The 21,226-nt window shown below is 33.1% G+C and overlaps 2 protein-coding genes across 4 annotated transcripts in view; both read right to left on the reverse strand.

Moving 5' to 3' along the window:
* The window catches only part of LOC140432661 (tubulin glycylase 3A-like), a 131,201-nt gene that overhangs the window by 85,293 nt on the left and 24,682 nt on the right, over positions 1–21,226 (reverse strand). The gene's annotated exons all lie outside the window — the stretch shown is intronic.
* Positions 1,265–19,272, reverse strand: LOC140432662 (uncharacterized). Its single transcript, XM_072520702.1, has 2 exons — positions 19,195–19,272; positions 1,265–3,259 (listed from the first exon to the last, which is right to left on the reverse strand). The coding sequence occupies exons 1-2, from the start codon at positions 19,209–19,211 to the stop codon at positions 1,288–1,290; spliced, it is 1,989 nt and encodes a 662-aa protein (XP_072376803.1). The 5' UTR covers positions 19,212–19,272; the 3' UTR covers positions 1,265–1,287.

Consider the following 21,226-nt stretch of genomic DNA (forward strand, 5'->3'; position numbering starts at 1 on the left):
CAGCTAGATCTCCAGACTTAACATGTTTAGACTTTTATCTATGGGGAAGATTGAAGGACTTAGTGTACCAAACTCGACCAACCACGCGAGACGACATGAAACAGCGCATTATAAACGCAATAAATAGTATATCAACAGCTGAGATTGAAGCAGCTGTTATGTCTACGCGCGAAAGATTACATCTTTGGACATTATTTGGATATTGAGTTTTAATGACTGAGATATTTGTATGATCTTTCACATATTTAATTTTAAGTTATAATAAAGGGTGAGTCAATACTATACTTACTTATGTTTATCCGTTTTTATTCATATCTCGAGTTCGATAAAAGCTATCAACATGCAATTTGCGCCATTTTGTTACGAATTTAATCCAGTTCCATTATAATTTACAATCAATAGGTGTTTCCATTAAATATTTTGAAGAACAACAAATTTTAATTTTTTCCATTCGAAAGTACCCTCTACCCATGACAATTAAAACTAAACGAAATTGTTTTATAGTAGATGTAAATTAAATTGTCCACACTCTTTCTAATGACACTAATTTCGTTAAAATGGGTTGATCCAAACCAAAGTTATAGGTATTTACCCACAAATACTTTCCCACTCTCCGCCACCCTTTATTTAAAAAAATTTAAAAAAGTACTTGAGCAGCTTGGTACGGAATTTAGGCCTTTTTCTAGTTTACTTATTTAACACTTGGTATAATTGGGCATATTTCACAAAAAACTGGTTTTCAAATTTTTCTTCACAGGTTAGCCCCCTAGCGGTTAACCCAGAAACTTGAAAGTTATTTTCAGCGATTTCTCTTGGCCACTTAGTAATCAGTTTTAGTAAATATAGATTTTTTCTCCTAAAGTTATAACATGAATAGTTTCTGATATAAAGCCGAGAGATCGGCTTATTGGACGCTAAAAACATGCTAATACGTATAGTATTTGACAGTCAACAATACGAAACGCAATTATCAAGATTTCAAGTTTATTTTTGAGAAAAATTTAGTTCTCTTGAGTGTCAAAATTGGTTGGTTCATTTTCCTTATCTCAAGATAAAAACATATTCTGAAAACGATCTAATTATACTGGGTTACAAGTTATGGCCTTTAAAAATATTTACAAAGTTGTTAAAAACACCACAGTGTGTTTCTATATATATATATATATATATATATATATATATATATATATATATATATATATATATATATATATATATATATAATATATATATATATATATATATATATATATATATATATATATATATAGAAATGAAATGTTATCCTTACGATATACTATTTGTGTCTAAAAGTTCAACTTGTTCCCTGGAGAAAAGATTTTTCTTATTGTAATTCAAATATATTTGAACAGCTTTAAACACTACTAAAATTATTAACAGAACAATTATTACAGACAACATTGAAAGCATAGGAGAATAGTCATTCCTTTGGTGTTCAGAGTTACTATGCAAATATTCAGCAGTACCATGATCTTTTTGTTGAATACCATCAAATTTTGCATTTAAATTTTCAAAGTACTTATAGAAACTGCTATTTTTAAAGCCTTTATTAAAGTAGTTAAACATGCTGCTATTTTCAAAAGAGTCAATGAAATCATCCTTGGATTTTTCTAGTTTAGTCAAATATTTAACAAGATAAGTACCGTTGAAATCGTTGTTGAAGTAGTTGTAAAGACTTCTGTTAAAATCTCTGGTCGAGTTTTCGTTAGCTTTTAAACTTTCCAGATATTTATAGAACAAACTGTTTTTAAAATCTTGATTGAAGTACTTTAGCATGTCAGTGCCATTAAAATTTAGCGTACTAATATTTTTCAGTCCTTCCAGGTACTTATAAAAGTTGCTGTTCTTAAAATCTTTGTTAAAATAGTCGTACATGAGGCTTTTGTCGAACTGAAGGCTCTCGGATTTCTCAAGCTTTGCCGAAATTGTTGTCTCCAAATATTTTATAACATCCTCTTTAAGCTTTGCCTCAGGATTTACTTCTGGCAATGTTTCTTCTTTGCAAGCAATGCCGTGAATATTTGATCCAATAGTTGCTGTACCTTTAAACATTTTATTTTTAAAATCATGAATTACTTCTACCAAATTTTCACAAGTGAAATCATTACTATCTATGTTTATGATGTTTAATCCGCGAATGTCGTTCAATAGTTGTTTGCTATTAATGTTTGTAATTTTATTGTTATTTATGTATAAAGATGTTAGTGCCGATAATGAGTGAAAGTATCTTTTAAGGGTCGTGAGCTTGTTGTACGACAAATCTAAACTTTGCAAAAGATTTAAATGGTCCAGTACTCCATAATTCAAGTAACTTATCTTATTATGTGACATGTTTAAAAATGACAAGTGTGTTAAATTTACAAATAGGTTAACAGGAATAAAGGACAGATTATTTCCCGCTATACTTAACCATTCCAATTTGGTTAGTTTTGAAATATTCATTATGTATTTTTCATTTAGCAAATTATTACTAACATCCAAAGTTGTTAAAGCTGCACTGAATGAGCAAGCATCGGCAAGTAAATATTTCATTTCATTATTACTAGCATTAAGATTATGTAACCCTTTGAGGCATACATTGACAAATGTTAATTTATTATTTGAAACATCTAATGTAATAATTGTGCCGTTAAACTTACTTAAATTTATAAAAGAGATATTATTGTCACTTAAATTTAACATGTTAAAGTAATTGTTTTGGCCTAACACTACACCATCAAAAGATTTTAAAGCATTTTCTGCAAAATTTAATGACGACAAGTAAATAATGCCTGTCAAAAAATTGGGATTTATGCTGTTGATTTTATTTTTAGACAGATCAAGAAATCGCAACTGAACTAAAGAGTTGAATATTCCTTGGGATATATTTACTATTTGGTTGTTATCTAAATCTAGTTGCTCTAAATTGTGAAGACCGGCAAAAGCACCAGGTTGTATAGTATTGATAAAGTTTCCTGATAGTTTTAAATATGTCGTGAAGGGTACATTTATAAATGCTGCAGGTGTTACATCAGAAATATTTGAATCTGAAATCTCTATTGTGGTACAACTATCACAAGTCGTATCTTGAAAAGGAAGAACGACATCTTGACAACTAGTATACTGCTCTTTCCCATAAAACTGTCGACCGTACTCATCATAACTTGGATCTTCATCTTGATATTCATTTGTGTCACAGACTGCACTGCAGATTTTAATATTGGATACAAAAAATCCTGCTCCAATAAAAGTTAACCATCTGCAAAGAATTTTATTAGTTACACCTCGGCTGATTCATTTAATGTTACTACTAATGCAATAGAAAGTAAATGTCTTTTTAATGCAACTTTAAAAGTTCACCCAATAAATATATATAATAAAAAGTTTATCAGAGCATCATTTTCTAACTGATTGCAAAGACTCTCATACCAAGATATATAACAAAAGTTTAGAAAACAAGTTGTTTAAAACTTTAATCATATTTAAAGAATGTTTAAAAGATTATTGGAATCCCATATAAAGAATGTGCCTCATGGTGGCGGGATTCGGACAATAACATATAGAGTAGTCTTGACAGTATCGATCCTGTTTTGTACAGAAAATTTTAATCGGAGTGCGGGATAATACTGTATAAAAAAAAAGTACTGTTTTACTTTAGTTGCGTTTGAAGTGTATTTGCAAGACCACACTGTACGTAATACTGATAGAAAACGTCAAACGTCCATTTGGATGTTCCGGCGAGGACCACTTCAAGCAGAACATAACTACAAATGAGAAAAATCGAGATAGGAGCTTGTATTATTGAAAGTAACACGTACGAGCAGAGTTGATTAATGTGCTTAAAGAAAAACAGAGAATAAAATATTTTCATTTAAGAAACGAAGTGGAAAAGAAAAATAGGGACGGAACTAGATGAAGGATATAAATTGTGGTATGTAGGTAAATATAGCTCTAAGAACAATTTGGTATAATTGTATAATATAATAATTATAATTTTATAATTTCGTCGCATAAGATGCAAAACCTCGTAACCCACACTTTGGTCGAAATGGTGATTTATTAGCCATTGAAATTATTGGTTATATACTAATGCACCTGCAAAATATGGAAAGCCACAATTGCGTTGTTACAGTGAATTTTAACGAAAACAAAAACTCGCATCCAGCGTATTTTACTGCAACATCTCGTAAAACACACAACCATCTAGTCTGTGTGGGATTTGAGGTATTGCAGCTCTAAGCAAAACCTGATAACCCACATACGCATGGTACGCATATGGCTTACAAGCTTTTGAATGGCATATTTTTATTACTTAACCCAAATGTTTCTAACTTTAAAATTATTTCTTAAATACTGCAGTACTGGAAAGCAAAGTTTGTGCAAATTAAAATGAACATGGATAATATTAATGTTTCTAATCGTGTTAAATTATTAGTGCAAGAATGTTTAAAACAACAGGTGAGCTTCCATATTGATTACTACGAGGCATGTTTTTTAAGTAAGTACCGTTTTGCGATTCCGCCGCCGCAGCGCTACGGTCGGCGTTCCGCGCATGAGCGCTGGTTACCTACATCTCTTGTCTACGCACTGACGCCATTACAGTCTGATTCTTCATTGTATACTTGTTTACTCCAGTGTTTAAGATGCCTCCAACAATCGTGAGTCACGCTGATTGTGAAGTACGGGCTGTTATACGATTTCTTAGTGCTAAAGGCGTAAAACCGATCGATATTCATCGTGAGATCGTTGAAGTTTACGGACAAAACATTATGAGTGATGGAATGGTAAGGAAATGGGTGAGAGCATTTAAAGATAGCCGCACAAATGTGCATGATGAAGAACGGAGTGGGCGTCCTTCGGTCGTTAATGAAAATTTGGCGCAGAAAGTGGACGAAAAGGTGAGAGAAAACAGACGCTTTACAATTTCATCATTGCCCGACTGTTTTCCTCAGTATTCTCGTAGTGTTTTGTATCGCATTGTTACCGAGAACTTGAATTACCGGAAGTTGTGTTCACGTTGGGTTCCAAAAATGTTGACGGATTTGCACAAAACCCAACGTTTAGGCAGTGCATTGACTTTCCTTGAGCGGTACCACAGTGAAGGTGAAGATTTTTTAGACCAAATTGTTACTGGTGACGAAACGTGGGTGGCCTACGTCACACCAGAATCGAAACAACAATCCATGGAATGGCGACATTCATCATCACCCAAAAGAGTGAAGTTTAAGCAAACAATTTCTGCCCGGAAAATCATGTGCACAGTTTTTTGGGACAGAAAAGGAGTATTGCTAGTGGAGTTTCTGCCTCGTAATGAGACAATCAATGCAGCGTCTTATTGTGAGACATTGAAAAATCTGCGTCGTGTAATCCAGAACAAAAGACGTGGCAAGTTGAGTAAGGGTATCGTTTTGCTGCATGACAATGCCCCTCCACATGTGGCTAATCAGACCAAAGATCTCATCAAATCATTTAAATGGGAAACTCTAGGTCATCCTCCATACAGCCCTGATCTGGCGCCCAGCGACTACCATTTGTTCCAGCACTTGAAGAAACACCTGGGCGGTCAGCGTCTTCAAGACAATAACGAAGTCAAAACATTTGTGATGCAGTGGTTAACAAGTCAGGCGGCAGAATTTTATCAGGAGGGTATTTAAAAACTGGTGCCACGTTATGACAAGTGCCTCAATATTCACGCAAATTATGTAGAAAAGTAGATTAAGGTACAGGCTTTCATGTAAAAATAAAATTATTGCCATATCTTTGCACGTCTTTTTTTAATTCCAAAACGGTACTTACTTAAAAAACACGCCTCGTATTATAATATCATGTATCTAAGACGTTTTTTATCAATTGGTTTTTAGTATATTTTTGTTAAAATCTTGCATCAAATTTGGTTTTACAATGTGCCCATATCCACACATTGGACGTAGTCTTTGGTTATGACCTTTGTTTTAAATTTACTAAAATAATCATTTCTCTACAAATAACAATTTTAAGCACCATGTTTGTTTTAAATGAAACGTCTGCTTCTAATGTAATTGTTGAGCAAATTGGAGAATGTTCAAGTTCTGATCCTATTTTCGGCCTATAGTTCAACTGTTCCGAGTGTCAACCAAGCAATAGCCCATAATACTAATGTGTACAAACTTGGATGATATAGAGGTTGAAATATCTGGACATGACGAGGTTTTCGAAATTTTAACGGACAGCATCGCAGCCAGCACTGAATAAATATCAAAAGAAGCAACGAAAAAAGAACAATACAAAATTTCAGAATCGTGCGAGTTGAATATCTATGAAAATACTATCGATAAAGAAAATATAGGAGGTTTGAAACATGGAGAAATTTTCTAAATTTTGAAGGACGGCAACGCAGCCAGCATAAGTGAAGAAATATCGGAAGGATCACTGAAAAAGAACGATACAAAATTTCAAAATCAAATGAAGAATTAGATTTGAATATCAATGAAAATAATACCAATGCAGAATATGTAAGAAGTGTATCCAGTGATATTGAAGGCACACAAATGGGTAAAATAAGAAAGGGGAAACCGGAGAGACAATCTTGAAAAAGAGAAGCAAACAAAAGACTACGAGAAAGCGATAAAGTGTATCTTAGATAAACCCATCCACATCTTAGATAAACCCATCCAAAAATAGATCACTTGAGAAAGGCACTCTGCCGAAACAGCTGTAGTGATAAAATACAATAAATTTTGTGGAAGTTTTGAAAACAAAGTTTTCAGTATTTTATTGTTATATTTTTATATTGCTGGTATTACTACTACTATAGTAATGGTATGTGTAAAGTACAGTACGATTTATTTTCTCATATGCCAATTTTTTTATCTCGGTGTTGAACCATGGTTTTCATATTTTTGTTGAATTAAGTTATTTTTTGACTCTCATACCTTCTTTTGTAGCTTGCATTATGTTACATTGTATTTTGCCATGTAGAAAAGTCAATAGATAGATGGTAAACCAAGATCTGGAGTTGGTATCACAAAAAACAGAAACTCTGACATTGAAAAGCCCTAGAGCCCGTCCAGATCTACTTTTGCAATATGTAATGCAATGATAGAGCCTGTGTACTGTGCCAACATATGTGGGCATCCAGGTCTAATATTTACAAAGCACTTGATGAAACTAGGTCACGAAGCAGAAGATCCTCACATTCCGAAATGAAAATCAAAACGTCAAATTAAAGTAAAATTGTGGCTTATTTCCAGTAAAAATGGTAAACTGTATTAAATAGTTGTTTCATATTATTTATGCTGATATTTTCTACCCGTCCATGTAGATCTCCTACTTTTTCATTTCTTGTGCATCTTAAGAGACTTTTATAAAAATATATTTCTTAAAATCATATCAATTGAATTTTACTTTTTTCTTTGTCAAAGTTCTTTTCAGGATTATAACGATTTTATGGGTTTTATCATTATCTCTTCATCTCTTGTTGTTTATGGTTTAATATTCCAGCAAACTAGTCGGTATTCGGAAATCTTTTTTGAAGTCCTTTTTTTTCTAAAGTCGTCTTCGATTGTTTCTGTCGTTTTTTTTTAAAGGGGTAGGATGCTGGCCTCATTTTTTATCATAACTTGGGAATGGTTGTCGTTTTGTTAAGCTACTGGACTCACCTCATCAGCAGAGGTAGAAAAATATTTTAATAATAAGTTCTTCTTCTTAGTCGTACCTGATGCAGGTATCGTGATATCATGAAGCTATTAGCTAAATTTCCCAATGTTCCTCCACATTTTTCTATCTTCTGCCATTCTAGCACATTCTGACAATGGAGCGCCAATGGTAGCAACAATATGGTCCATGTATCGTGTGGGAGATCTACCTCTATTTCTTTTGCCTTCTACTTTTCCCTGGATGGTAAGTTTTTCAAGACCATTTCTTCGAAGCACATGTCCAAAATAGCTTATTATTTGTTCTAATATTTGTGTTCTTAGTCTTTTCTTTATGTTTAGCTGGTCCAGTATGGATTCATTTGTTCTTCGGGCCACCCATGGTATTCTCAGCATTCGTCTCCAGCAGTACATCTCAAATACATCTATGTTCTTTTTGTCTTTCTCAGTAAGGATCCAGCATGCATAAGTAAAAACTGGAAAAACAGCCTCCTTTGTTGGTTATTAATGAGCCCAGATACACAAATTTATCTACAACAGAGATATTGTTTATCATGACCAGATGATTTTGATTGTTGTTAGCTCTGTCAATTATCATGATTCTCGTTTTATCTCTGTTTATTTTAAGGCCCATCGTTAAGCTTACGTCTTCTATCCGTTGTAGCAGGTGAATCAATTCAGCTTCAGAACTAGCGAGGATAGTAGTAGTAATAATAAGTAATGATCAGCAATAAGAACATAAAAGTCACCAACACGGGTATTGTCTGGTATAACCGCAGCTTCACAAAACCGAACAATAAGAGAGAAAAATATTATATGTACAACTAACTTATCAGTGTTAAGTTTACTGCATGTTCATATCACTTAAATGAATCAGTAAATTTGTAGTATTTCATAATATATGTAAGGTAAAAGTAATTAGTTATGTCAGTGTGTGTCAAAAATATTTTGTATAAGGTACAATCGCTTGAACCTTTATTCACATGAAGAGCAGGTAATGTTTTATTTGAATTATCCTGTTTCTAAATACAAAGTGTTTAAAAATGATATATCATATTTTAAATTAATAATTAAGGTAAGGTTATTAAAATTTCTCCGCATTTTATAGTCTTGGAATTAATTTGTTATTTAATCTTAAAGGTAGTTTCGCTTGAGAAACAAAAATTGCCTTGACAATATGAATAGTATTTGTTTAGTCAAATAGACGAGATGACAGGATAATATCCATTAAAATGAGAATATACACCGATACTATTGCCTTGACAATATGAATAGTATTTGTTTAGTCAAATAGACGAGATGACAGGATAATATCCATTAAAATGAGAATATACACCGATACTCTACACCTTACACAGATGTACACTCATATAACCACTGCAGATTATCAAGACATTGACAGGTTCTATGGTCGTCTAGAAGAAACTATTGGCGCTATTCCCATTCGTAAACTAATCACAATTCTAGAAGTTTTTAACACCAAAGTAGGATCATCTAACGAAAATTAAAGGAGTATTGTGCAGCAGTGGACTGGGGTACAGAAATGGGAGAGGTGACTAACTTGTAGAGTTCTGTGTAAAAAAACATTTAATTACAAAAACGTTTTATCAGTACCACCTCGTACATTGCACACATGGCGTAGAGAAGATGGACGAAAAAGAAATCAAATGGATTACATCCTAATAGGATCAAGATGAAAATCTTCGGCTATCAACTGTAAAACACACTCTGGCGCAGATTGAGGAAGTGAAGTGATCAATAACGAAACTCCAGCAGAAAGTCTATAGCCCTCCGACTACCCAGAGAACCCATTGTCATGCTATCTAAAGTAAAAGATGCAATTAAATCACTAAAAAGAAATAAATTCTTAGAAATTGACACAATACCAGGAGAAGTGTTGCAGTCACTAGCTGACAAAAGATTACATATAATTCGGGAAAATGGCTATCTGATTGGTGTACCTCAATTTATATTTCGGTATACAAAAAAAAACCAATACCAGATGTAAAAACTACCATAGATTTTCTCCAGTAACACATTCCAGTAAAATGTTGTTGCATATTACCAAAAACAGATTAAAATCTTACCAACGTTATCAAATACCGCAGGAACAAGCAAGAATTTGTGAAGAGAAAATTTGTAAATCCTGAACCCAAATACTTTATTGGCTACGAGAAGGCATTTGATTGTGTAATGTTTGATCCATTTTAATAGAGATGGGTGCACCAGAAAACTAATTGACTGGCGCCCAAGAGAAGACAAACGCAGCAGAGGACGACCACCAACACGCTGGATGGATGACATTGGACGAATATCCAAGAAATAGCAACAAGAAGCACAGAACCGTGAAGAGTGGCGAAAAATGGGAGAGATCTATGTCCAGCAGTGGACAGAAGAGGTTGCATGATGATTATGATGATGGGTGCACCGTGCCGGTCTCAGCTTGTGTAGAGGAGGGACGCTGAACTGAGTAGGGGTCCTTCAGAACTTTGTGCAAGACAGACTGGGTGGAGAAGTCCTCAACCCCGACACGGCGCTTCCCAATGGCTGATAGGGAACGTTCCCGTAGATATGCAGGACAGGTATGAATAAGGCTTTGCCAAATAAGTACCCGCGGATTAACTGAGGACATGAAACTGGTCAGCAGCTGTGTCATTAGTGGTCCGTGGCTGAGGAATACAATTCCTGACAGGTGCGGTACCCCAGGTGGGTAGAGCTAGCAGCTCAGAATCCCACACCGGAAAACCGGTCAGCCTCACAGATTCTGGGGGAGACAAGCTCAACAAAATGCGCCAAAATAGATACGAACAAACAAAAATAGTTACTACTAGCCACATACAACATCCAATCGATGGCTAAAGATGAAAAGCTCTACGAATTAGAAGAAGAACTATCCAAGATAAAGTGGGATATTGTAGGACTGTCAGAAGTGAAAAGAAGAGGCGAACAATGCATGCATCTAAACTCTGGATATTGCCTATACTATACAGGGAAAATAGACGAAACATATGGTGAAGTAGGATTTCTTGTCAATCACACCATACATTTCTACGTATAAAAGCATCTCTGATAAAGTAGCTTATATTATAATAGACCTAGATAATAAAACCAAGATCACGGGTATACAAGTGTATGCTCCCACAACAACACATCAGGAAGAGGTAGTTCAAATGTTCTACGAAGATTTGATAACAGCATTAGAAGAAAATAATACAAAGTATACCATCATTATGGGAGATTTCGGCGCAAAATGAGGTAAAAAAGAAGAAAATACTGAAACTAAAATAGGGATGCATGGTAATGGCACACGAAATAAAAGAGGAGGAAAAATTATATAACTTCTTAGAACAACAAAATTTACATGCCATGTCCACACATTTCAAGAAACCAGCAAACCGATAATGGACGTGGATATCTAGTAATAAAAAGACGAAAAACGAGATCGATTACTTCTTGTGTGAGAACAAAGACATTTTTGAAGATACAACTGCTCTCAATTTATTCACAATTGGCAGCGATCATCGCCTTTTAAGAGCAAGGATTCTTGTTAAACAGACGAACGTGTTCAAGATATTTATTATAACATATATTATAACTAATAATAAAAACCATCGGTATTATCATCGGTAAATATCAAAATTGGTAATGGTAAAGGTGAATAGAGGAGTAGAGTGCGGCTCGGACCACTGCCTGATAATAGGAAAAATATATACACCATTCGTAGACAGGAACCACACAGACATTAACAAAGAACACAGAGAAAAAATAGAAAGAACTACGTACACCTTAGATAATCTAGATAACGAGAGCACACAGTTACTTTACTCCTGGAGACTAACACAAAAACTACAGGAATCACACAGATCAACGACGGATGAATACGAACATATAAAAAACTGCATGAAAGACGCAGCGCTAGAAGCCTTAGGGCCACAGGTACGGAGAGTAGATAAACCATATTGGTGGGATAAAGAAGTGGAAAAAAAAATAAAAAGAAAGAAGGAAGTATATCTAAAGTTATTACAACAGGTAGACGAACATACAAAACAACAATATAAAAACTTGAATAAAGAAGTCAAACGAGAAGTGGTTAAAAAGAAAAATAGTGCATGGGAACAAAAATGCCATTACCTAGACAACCATATAGGAGGGACAAAGAGCTCTGAAGCCTGGAGAACTATAAAAACGATGAGAACAACGACAAAAAACCAAGTCATAATAAATAAAATACCAGAGAACACATGGGTAGAGCATTTTGAGAACTTATTAACAGAGAGAAGAGAAAGGTTTAAACAGACAAATGAACAAGTGGAAGTAGAAGGAAGAATCGAAATATCAATAGAACAAGTGAAAGAAGCAGTTAAGGGAATGAAATTAAGAAAATCTCCAGGCCCAGGCGGAATACATCTAGAGTTGATTAGGTATGGATCATCAAAACTGTTTGAGATGATCCGAAAATTATTCGAAAGATGCTTAAACGGAGAAGAAGTTCTAGAAGAATGGAAATAATCGTATATCTCTCCAATACACAAGAAAGACACAAAGATGGATCCTAAAAACTATAGAGGGATCGCAGTGATTGCTACTATAGGACGACTATACTCAAAAGTACTACGAAACCTGATAGAAAATGATATTTAAGACAAACAACCCGAAGAACAAGCGGGATTTAGGGCCGGACGCTCTACTATGGATAATATTTTCACATTAAAAATTGCAATGGAAAAACGAGTGCAGAGAAATAGAGAAACTCATATAGCTTTAATAGATTTGGAAAAAGCATTTGACAGTGTATCGATCTCCCAACTATGGATAGAAATGGGTAACTTGAAAATAAACCCAATTCTTATTAACGCCACTCAAAAATATTACGAACAAAACTTTGCAAGAATTAAAATGGGACAAGAAATCACCTCTCCTTTTCAAACAACAAAGGGGCTAAGACAAGGCTGTTGTCTGTCACCCACCTTATTTAAAATCTATTTGGACAGATCCTTAGTGTTAGTGTTCCTTAGAAATGGTTAAAAAAATGTAGAAACATGGGAATAACGGTGGAAGAAAACAAGCTATATACACTTTTCTTTGCGGATGACCAGGTAGTAATTGCCGAAGACAGCTACGATCTTAGCTATATGGTAAGAAAACTGCAAGAAGAACATGAGGTAGCAGGTCTAAACATGAATATGACAAAATGTGAATATCCCTCAGTGGGAACAGATGAAATATGTGACCTAGTCCTGAAAGACGACAAAATCAAAGGCGTGCAATCCTGCAAATATTTGGGGGTCATTTTCAACAAGAAGGGAAATAGCGCAGATGAAATCAGGCAAAGAATAAACAAGGGCAGAGCAGCGACCCGTGCCTTAAACTCTCTTCTCTGGCAAAAAACAATTCGACGAGAAACCAAAAAACACATTTACGGTAGTATAGTCCAAAGTATTACACTTTACGGTTCGGAAGTATGGGACGTAACCAAAGCTAATAGAAACAAACTTATGACGACAGAAGTGGATTATCTGAGACGAAGCTGCGGTAGAACGAAACTGGATAAAGTTAGAAACGAACAAATAAGAAACGAAATAAAAATGAAGAGAAATATCAATGATGACATAGAAAGAAAACAATTTATCTGGTTCGGACATGTTAAAAGAATGCCAGAGTACAGATGGCCTAGAAGAGTACTGGAATGGATCCTTTCTAAAAGAAGAAAGCGAGGATGACCACAGAGAAGTTGGCGCAACGATATTGATGAAGCAATGGCGGCAAGAACTTAGAAGAGGCAACTGCATATGACAGAAAAAGATGGAAATTGGGGGCGGAGAAGCGGCGACAGCCGTAATAAATCCGTTATTATATAAATATCAAAATTGGTACATGGAAAAAAACATATTTTCTTGGCTTCCAATGATGCAATTTTCATTATCTTCTTTAATCCGATGTAACTCAAATATAGCCATCTAAAAAACGCATTATCAAATGCCGAAGATGCTTTAGTTTTGTTATAAATAAATTATTTTATTTATACTTAAGTCGTCAGAGATGAAAATGCCACTGAAACTCTAAAAATTATACGAACAAGCTGAATTTTTCTGAGAATGTTAATCTTGAGACCCCAAAAATATGCACAAAAGTTTACTATGCTTACTCCCGGCTTCCCCCTAAAACCACGACTCTTCGTAGGGGACAAAACGGAAAAAATCGATTAACTATTAATCTGTGCGTCGTAAAAAAAAATATTTTAAATAAAAAATGTAGCTGAGACATAATTTCGTTTAAATCGACGCGGCTACGCGCGTGAAACAATTTTAAATAAAATTTGTATCAATTCGACGGTAAAAATTTGATATCTTTTGATCAGAGTGTCCTATCGATAGAAATTAAAATCGAATAGTTTTTAATTTTAAGGTTTTTTTAATAAAAACCTTTTAGGTTTTTTAAATGGCTCTATTCGAGTTAGGCCACATTAAAGAAAATTAATAAAAAAGCTTTATTGGAAGTCAAGACGTACATTTTTTACGCATACCGATTTTGATATTTGAAATTCAATTTGTTCAACCTATTTTTTTGGAGTTTTCACGCGCAATACCGATGGTTTTTATTATTAAAACATATGTTATAAATATCTTAAAGATACGAAAATTTTGAACCAGAAAAAGCTCTGAAAGATGAAGGTAATGGTTTAAAGATTATCATATTTTTGTGTATAACTACAAATGTCGGTCAACTCAGACCAGTTATATCTCCCGAAAAAAGTTATTTATTTATTTATTTTAGGACGATTAGGTAAAAATTTACGATTGTTTTTTAATTCGCAGCTAATTTGTTTACTATAATTATTAAGAAACGTAATTATTCTCATTTTAAAGATAAAGCATTTAAACAATTTAAAAAAATATAATTTTCTGAAAAAATTCAAATTTTTTATTGCCTTATAATTGATTTTTTTTTGTATAATAAAACTTTAAGACTTTAGATATAAAACAAGGCTAATTAATATTTTCCTAATTTGTAATTTTTCTTAAATGCCTTAATTAATATAAACAAATTTACTGCGAATTAAAAAAATCACTACTTTTTACCTCATTGTCCCAAAATACCTTTTTTTTATTGGTGCCCCATTTTGCTTATTTAAAGTACGCCGTAGCGTGTTTAAATTCAACTTTCAATAACGCGCGTGTTTTAAAGTTACCGTGGCAACATCAACAGTTTTAAATATTTATCTGATATTGTAACGTCAAATAAATAAAATATGAATAAAATATTACTAACAAATATTTCAAAAGCTTTATTCAAATATTTGGAAATCTTAATCTTTTAAATGAATGTGAAAAGTACAGTTGGTATTGTTTGAAATATTTATACTTCCGTTTTTTAAATCAGAGAAAATGCTGTTCAAATTAATACCGGCGACATTTTCGGAAGCCAATTGGGTTGTACTTCCATTAATGGCACTAACAATAATGTTTGAAACATTCTTCTTTTAAGCAATATACAACCAGTAATAACAATTAATCTGATGTGACTATTATGCAGGCAAAGATGATGATGCCCAGTCAGGTGTAGGAGTGTTGGTAACAGCATCCATGAAACAACACACGAAAAGTTTCCTACCAGTCAGCGACAGATTAATGATTATCAAATTAAATGGACAACCATTCGAGATCAATATAATACAAATATACGCACCGACAGCAGACAGCCCAGACGAAGATCTTGGGATTTTCTATTCCGATATTGAAAAGATCAAAAAACACATGAAATCAGACGACATCAACATATTTATGAGAGATTGGAATGCCAAAGTAGGAGTAGAAACAACCTGGTGGTTCTTAACACATAGTTTAAATTACCTAAAAGACGTCTATATACGTGGAGGTCTCCTCAAGATTGCGAAGGAAATATTGTGAGGAACCAAATCGACTACACTACAATTAACGAAAGGTTCTTTAATGGTATTCTAAATGTAAAAACGTACCCAAGGTGTGACATAAATTCAGACTACAATCCTGTAGTCGCAACCATCCGATTAAAACTTAAAGAGTAGACAAGGCTAAACCCAGTCAGAGAATAGCATGGATTAGTGCTAACCAAGGACAGCAACAGAAGTATAAAGACATGGTAGACACGCAATTAAAGTCTAAGACAATAGCTCCCACTAAGGAGAAGACAGTAAAAGAAAACATTGAAGACATGTGGAGAAAAATTGAAAATACTGTCTTGGAGGCAGCAGACCAAAGTATACAGAAATAATACCGTAAACATAGAAAACCATGGATGACAAACGAAATATTACAAATTATGGAGAGGAGACGGATGGTAAAAAATAAAAACCTAACAAGATACAAAGAACTCAACAGGGAAATTGAGAAAAAAATATAAGTAGCTAAGCAAGAGTGGATGAAAGAAAAATGTAAAGAGGTAGAAGATCTGCATATAAAGCATAAAGATAGAGAACTACACAGAAAGGTTAAAGAAGTAGCTGGAATATGAAAACCCAAACTTTTATCGATTGTAACAAACAAGAAAAACCAAATAGAAATGGACCCTGAAAAACAGAAAAAAATATGAGAGCAATATCTTAAAGATTTGTTTGGTGATCAGAGAACAAAAGAGCCCCCACAAATAGATACAGATGGAAAGAGTGTGGATGAATTAATTTACATCTACTATAAAATTATTGCATTTAGTTTTAATTGTCATAATTAGAGGGTACTTTCGAATTGAAAAAATTAAAATTTGTTTTTCTTTACAATGTTTAATGGAAACACCTATTTATTATAAATTATAACGGAACTGGATTAAATTCGTAACAAAATGGCGCAAACCGCATGTTAATAGCTTGTGTCGAACTCGAGATATGAATAAAAACTCATAAACATAAGTGTTTATGAGTGTTTCAACCTTCCTAGATGTGGCACAGGCGTTTGATAAAGTCTGGCATAAGGGTTTGATACATAAACTTAAATCATTCATGCCTAAACAATATTCAAATATATTACAATCATATCTAGCGAACAGACATTTTAGAGTTAAACAAGAAGATGCATACACTGATCTCAAGGATATTGAAGCAGGTGTTCCACAAGGGAGTGTATTGGGTCCAGTCCTATATCTAATATACACGTGTGATATACCTGAACTAGAAGACGACACCATAGCTACCTTCGCAGATGACACTGCTGTCTTAGCGGTAAGTGACACCGTCGAAGAAGCTACAGAAAAACTACAAAATTCAATAAATACAATCCATGAATGGACCAAAAAATGGAAAATTAAACTGAATGAGAATAAATCAGTCCATATAAATTTTACCAATAAGAGAATTAATAATATTCCTATTAGAATAAATGATGTCCAAGTGCCTATTGCAACATCAGCAAAGTACTTGGGGATCACTCTTGATGCGAAACTTCGCTGGAAAGCTCACGTGAAGAAGAAAAGAGAAGAACTAGGCATCCGCTACAAGAAAATGTATTGGTTAATGGGAAGACATTCCTCTCTATCCATAAATAATAAACTCCTAATCTATAAACAAATACTGAGACCAGTATGGACCTATGGCTGCCAACTCTGGGGCTGTGCCCAGCCTAGTAACAGCAAAGTAATCCAGATATTCCAGAATAAAGTACTGAGGAACATCGTAGATGCGCCTTGGTACGTTAGGAACAACGACCTTCACCGGGACCTCAAGATGGAAGACGTCAATCAGATAATCAAGAAATTTGCAGGGAGCCATGAACAACGACTCCATCATCATGTAAACGTCGAGGCTATCCAGCTCCTCGACAATACGAACCTAGAAAGAAGGCTCAAAAGAACAAAGCCTTTTGAACTGGTATAATGAGTGAGTGAAAAGCAGAGTAAAGTGTTGTGCGAGTATGCATGCTAAATTTAATGCTAGTTATTAGAAATAATAGGAACGATACTAGTGAGTAGACACCTAATTTTAAGATTTCATTAGTAATTTAAGTTAGAAACAAATTGATAATTGGTCTTACTGACCAGATTTTAATGTAAGTACACTTCTGTGTCTTTAGTAAAAAAAAAAAAAAATAAACATAAGTAAGTATAGTATTGACTCACCCTTTAATATAACTTAAAATTAAATATATGAAAGATAATACAAATATCTCGATCATTAAAACTGAATGTCCAATTAAAATTTTTTCTCCTAAAGTTATAACATGAATAGTTTCTGATATATAGCCGAGTTCAACCATTTTACATTATTAGCTCTTATTTTTGAATTTTTTGTAGTAATAATACATTTCAAAGTGTACCAATAAAAAAATAGCGTAAAGTATTCGTGGATAAATCGTCTTTAAAACGTCGTGCTCGAAACGCGAAAAATCACGCGTGTTTTAAAGACATCAATTATCACTTATACTTTAATATACTATTTTTTTCCTTTAAATTCGTGTAAAAATTGTATTATCATGATTTCAAGTACGAAAAAAAATGGTCTTCGAGTAATAGTTGAAAGAGTAATGTTATTGTTTATAAATTAAAAATAACAGGAACGTTGCAAAACTATTTTTGATTATAAAAATGTATTTTTTTCAACTTATTTTGGTGGACTAAGTCTTTATAGGGTATCCGCAAAATTACCGTATATTTATTTTTATATTTCTTACATTATTACAAAAAAAATTACCACGGGTATAAAAAATTTGAATATCATTTAAACTAATTAATGGAACGAGCTAAAATTTCAAGGGTTTACTAAGCGCTATATCTTGTTATGTATAATGTTATAAATTGATTACTTTTGTCTGTATTAGGGCTTTCCCTATTTTTGAATAAATAAACTTCTTCTACCCCCAGGCTTCCTCCTAAAACCACCACCCTTCGTAGGGGACGGACAAAACGGAAAAAAATCGATTTATCATTAATGTGTGCGTCGTAGAAAAAAATATATTAAATAAAAAAATGTAACCGAGACAATTTTGAACAAAAAGACTTTGAAATATAAATACTTTTACTATGTACCAAAAGAAGTTAAAAAAAATTAACTTATAAACAAGAATAACTTTTGAACTATTACTCGCAGACGAAATTTTTTTCATATTGGAAAAGCCCCCATCACTATAAGTCCCCCATTTAAGAGCAATCATAAAAAATTTTAAGTTATTAACAATTAAAGATTTTGTTTTATTTTGTTGTTTTATTATTGTAGTAGCACATTAATCTAAAAATTTTTACCATACGTAATTTTATAGGTTTTTATATCTCGTAACAGAAAAAAAGTTTATATTTAAGTAATGGATACATTTTTAATGGTAAGAGAAAATTCGAAAAAAATGTTCGCACTAAATTGTTAATAATTGAAAAACAACGGCCAAATTTCTGTAGAAAACGTATAGATTTTCTTATTATAGGTATATATTAAGGGAAAAACTCGTCATATTGGTATTTTACTGTTCTATAAAACTTTTTGCTGCTCTCCTTTTGTGAATAAAAGCCAAATTGTAATATATTCGACAACAATAACCACACACGGACACTTCAAATTATAACGGTATGTATCTTTTTTAAAAATTTGTAAGAAAACTTAAAAAATTACCTCGAAAACAGAATCATGTCTCTTTGAATACACAGTACATTAATTTAAGTTCAAATTTAAACTATTAGCCAGCAAAAGGATATTCAGATATTTATATTTGTAGATTATTCCTATCTTATCTTCTTAGTTTATTTGCAGCTATTGCATTTTACATTTTAAGAGATAATTTTGTACATTATGTGTAAATAAATAATTCGCAACAAATAAACTAAAAGTAGTCAGTTCTATCAACACTATTTGATTGTGAATCCCAGAAAGATGAACTGTTTAATTTCTTTTAATTCAAAAAGAAAGTAGTTTTATTGAACGAAAATAATTGCAATAGAAAAATATATAATCTTTCCAGAAACTATGTAAGGAAAATCACATTTCAATTTTATTATTTTTGTCATTTTGGACAACTAATAATCTTTGTAGTTTCCTGGAATATTTGCGTAGGAAACAGAAATATAAACTCCTTAATGGATGTATTTTAATAATAGAAATATTAAGGACCGGGACCATAAAAATGGGGGCCAATTAAGACAAGTTTATCCTATTATATAATTGCCAAGTAAATGCCAAATTATACAGTTTTAGTCAAAAGTCCGTTTCCACCCTCGTATCTTTTGAACGGTTATACTTATAATAGTGAAATTTGGAGGGAGGTAATAAACAGACGTAGGCTTCTTAGCTAGTCATAACAACTGACGTAATAGAGATAGATTACCTTACAGCGCCACTGTGACAGATAATTTTAAATAGGACCTTATGGCAAGTGATACCTCGTTTGAAAGGTATTGAAAATACATATTCAATCATACTAATTTTATTTGAGTTTAAGCTCATTTTGGTGAATAAATTAAATAAATACTAAAATTGTAGTTCCGCATTTAATTAATAAATATTAAAACCTCCGCCTCTGGTTACTTGTCAAAAAGTTGACGTTTTTACGTCAATGTCAACTTTTTGACAATTAACCAGACGCAAACGTTAGAATATTTATTAATTAAACGCGGATAAATTAAATAAATACTAAAATTCTAGTTTGTCATTTAATTAATAAATATTCTAACGTCCGTCTTTGGTTCTTTGTCAAAAAAGTTAACGTTTGTCAATTCCCTAGTCGTTTTTAGTTTGCAAAAGCGTTTATAAATCAATATTTAGTTTCTGTTTCTGCGTAGTTAGGTCAATTCTGTAGTTATTTTTAGTTTGCAAAGGAGTTTATACCTGAATATTTAGTTTCCGTTTCTGCTTAGTTTAGTAAATTCAAGTTTAGTCAAGTTGTTTTTAATTAGTTGTTTTTAGTTAATATTTAGTGTAAATATTGTTTAAAAACACGTTTAAATTTTTATAAAGGCAGAATGGTACGTACTGTGGCCGACAAAGTAACAGCTGTGTTAATAATTGGTAAATGTGGAAATAATTTCCACCCAGCGGAACGTCTTTTTAATGAGAGGTACCCCGACCTACATCGAGAGCTTATTTGAGGAAGCTTCTTCGGAAGTTTAAACAAACAGCCGGTGTTCAAGATGTCAAACGATCTGGTCGACCAACAATTAGTGATGACAAAAAAATTGACATAATTTCAGAAATGGTGGTGAACCTTATTTCTTCTAGAGCCCAAGTTGCATCTATCTCTGAAATCAGTCAAAAGACAGTACAGCGAGTATTGGTTGAAAACAAATTTCATCCATACAAATTAAAAATTGTGCACCAACTTTCAGACGATGACCCCAGCCAAAGACTGGAATTCTGTAAAAATATGTCCAATAAAATTAAATAACAGCTCGATAACATAAAAACAATTTGTTTTAGTGAGGAAAGTACTTTTTCTCTCAATGGAAATGTTAACACACACAATGTGAGGTATTGGAGTGAAACAAATACTCACGTCCTTCTTGAAACACATACTCAACTTCCAAAAAAAATAAATGTTTCGGCAGGTATTTTGGAAAACCACATAGTTGGGTCTGTTTTTCTCAATAGTAACTTAACCGGTGAAGTGTATCTGGAGATGTTACAAAATGCAATTAAACCGTTAATACTTGAA

The sequence above is a fragment of the Diabrotica undecimpunctata genome, chromosome 1, assembly GCF_040954645.1.
Source record: "Diabrotica undecimpunctata isolate CICGRU chromosome 1, icDiaUnde3, whole genome shotgun sequence".
In the NCBI taxonomy this organism is placed as follows: Eukaryota; Metazoa; Arthropoda; class Insecta; order Coleoptera; family Chrysomelidae; genus Diabrotica; species Diabrotica undecimpunctata.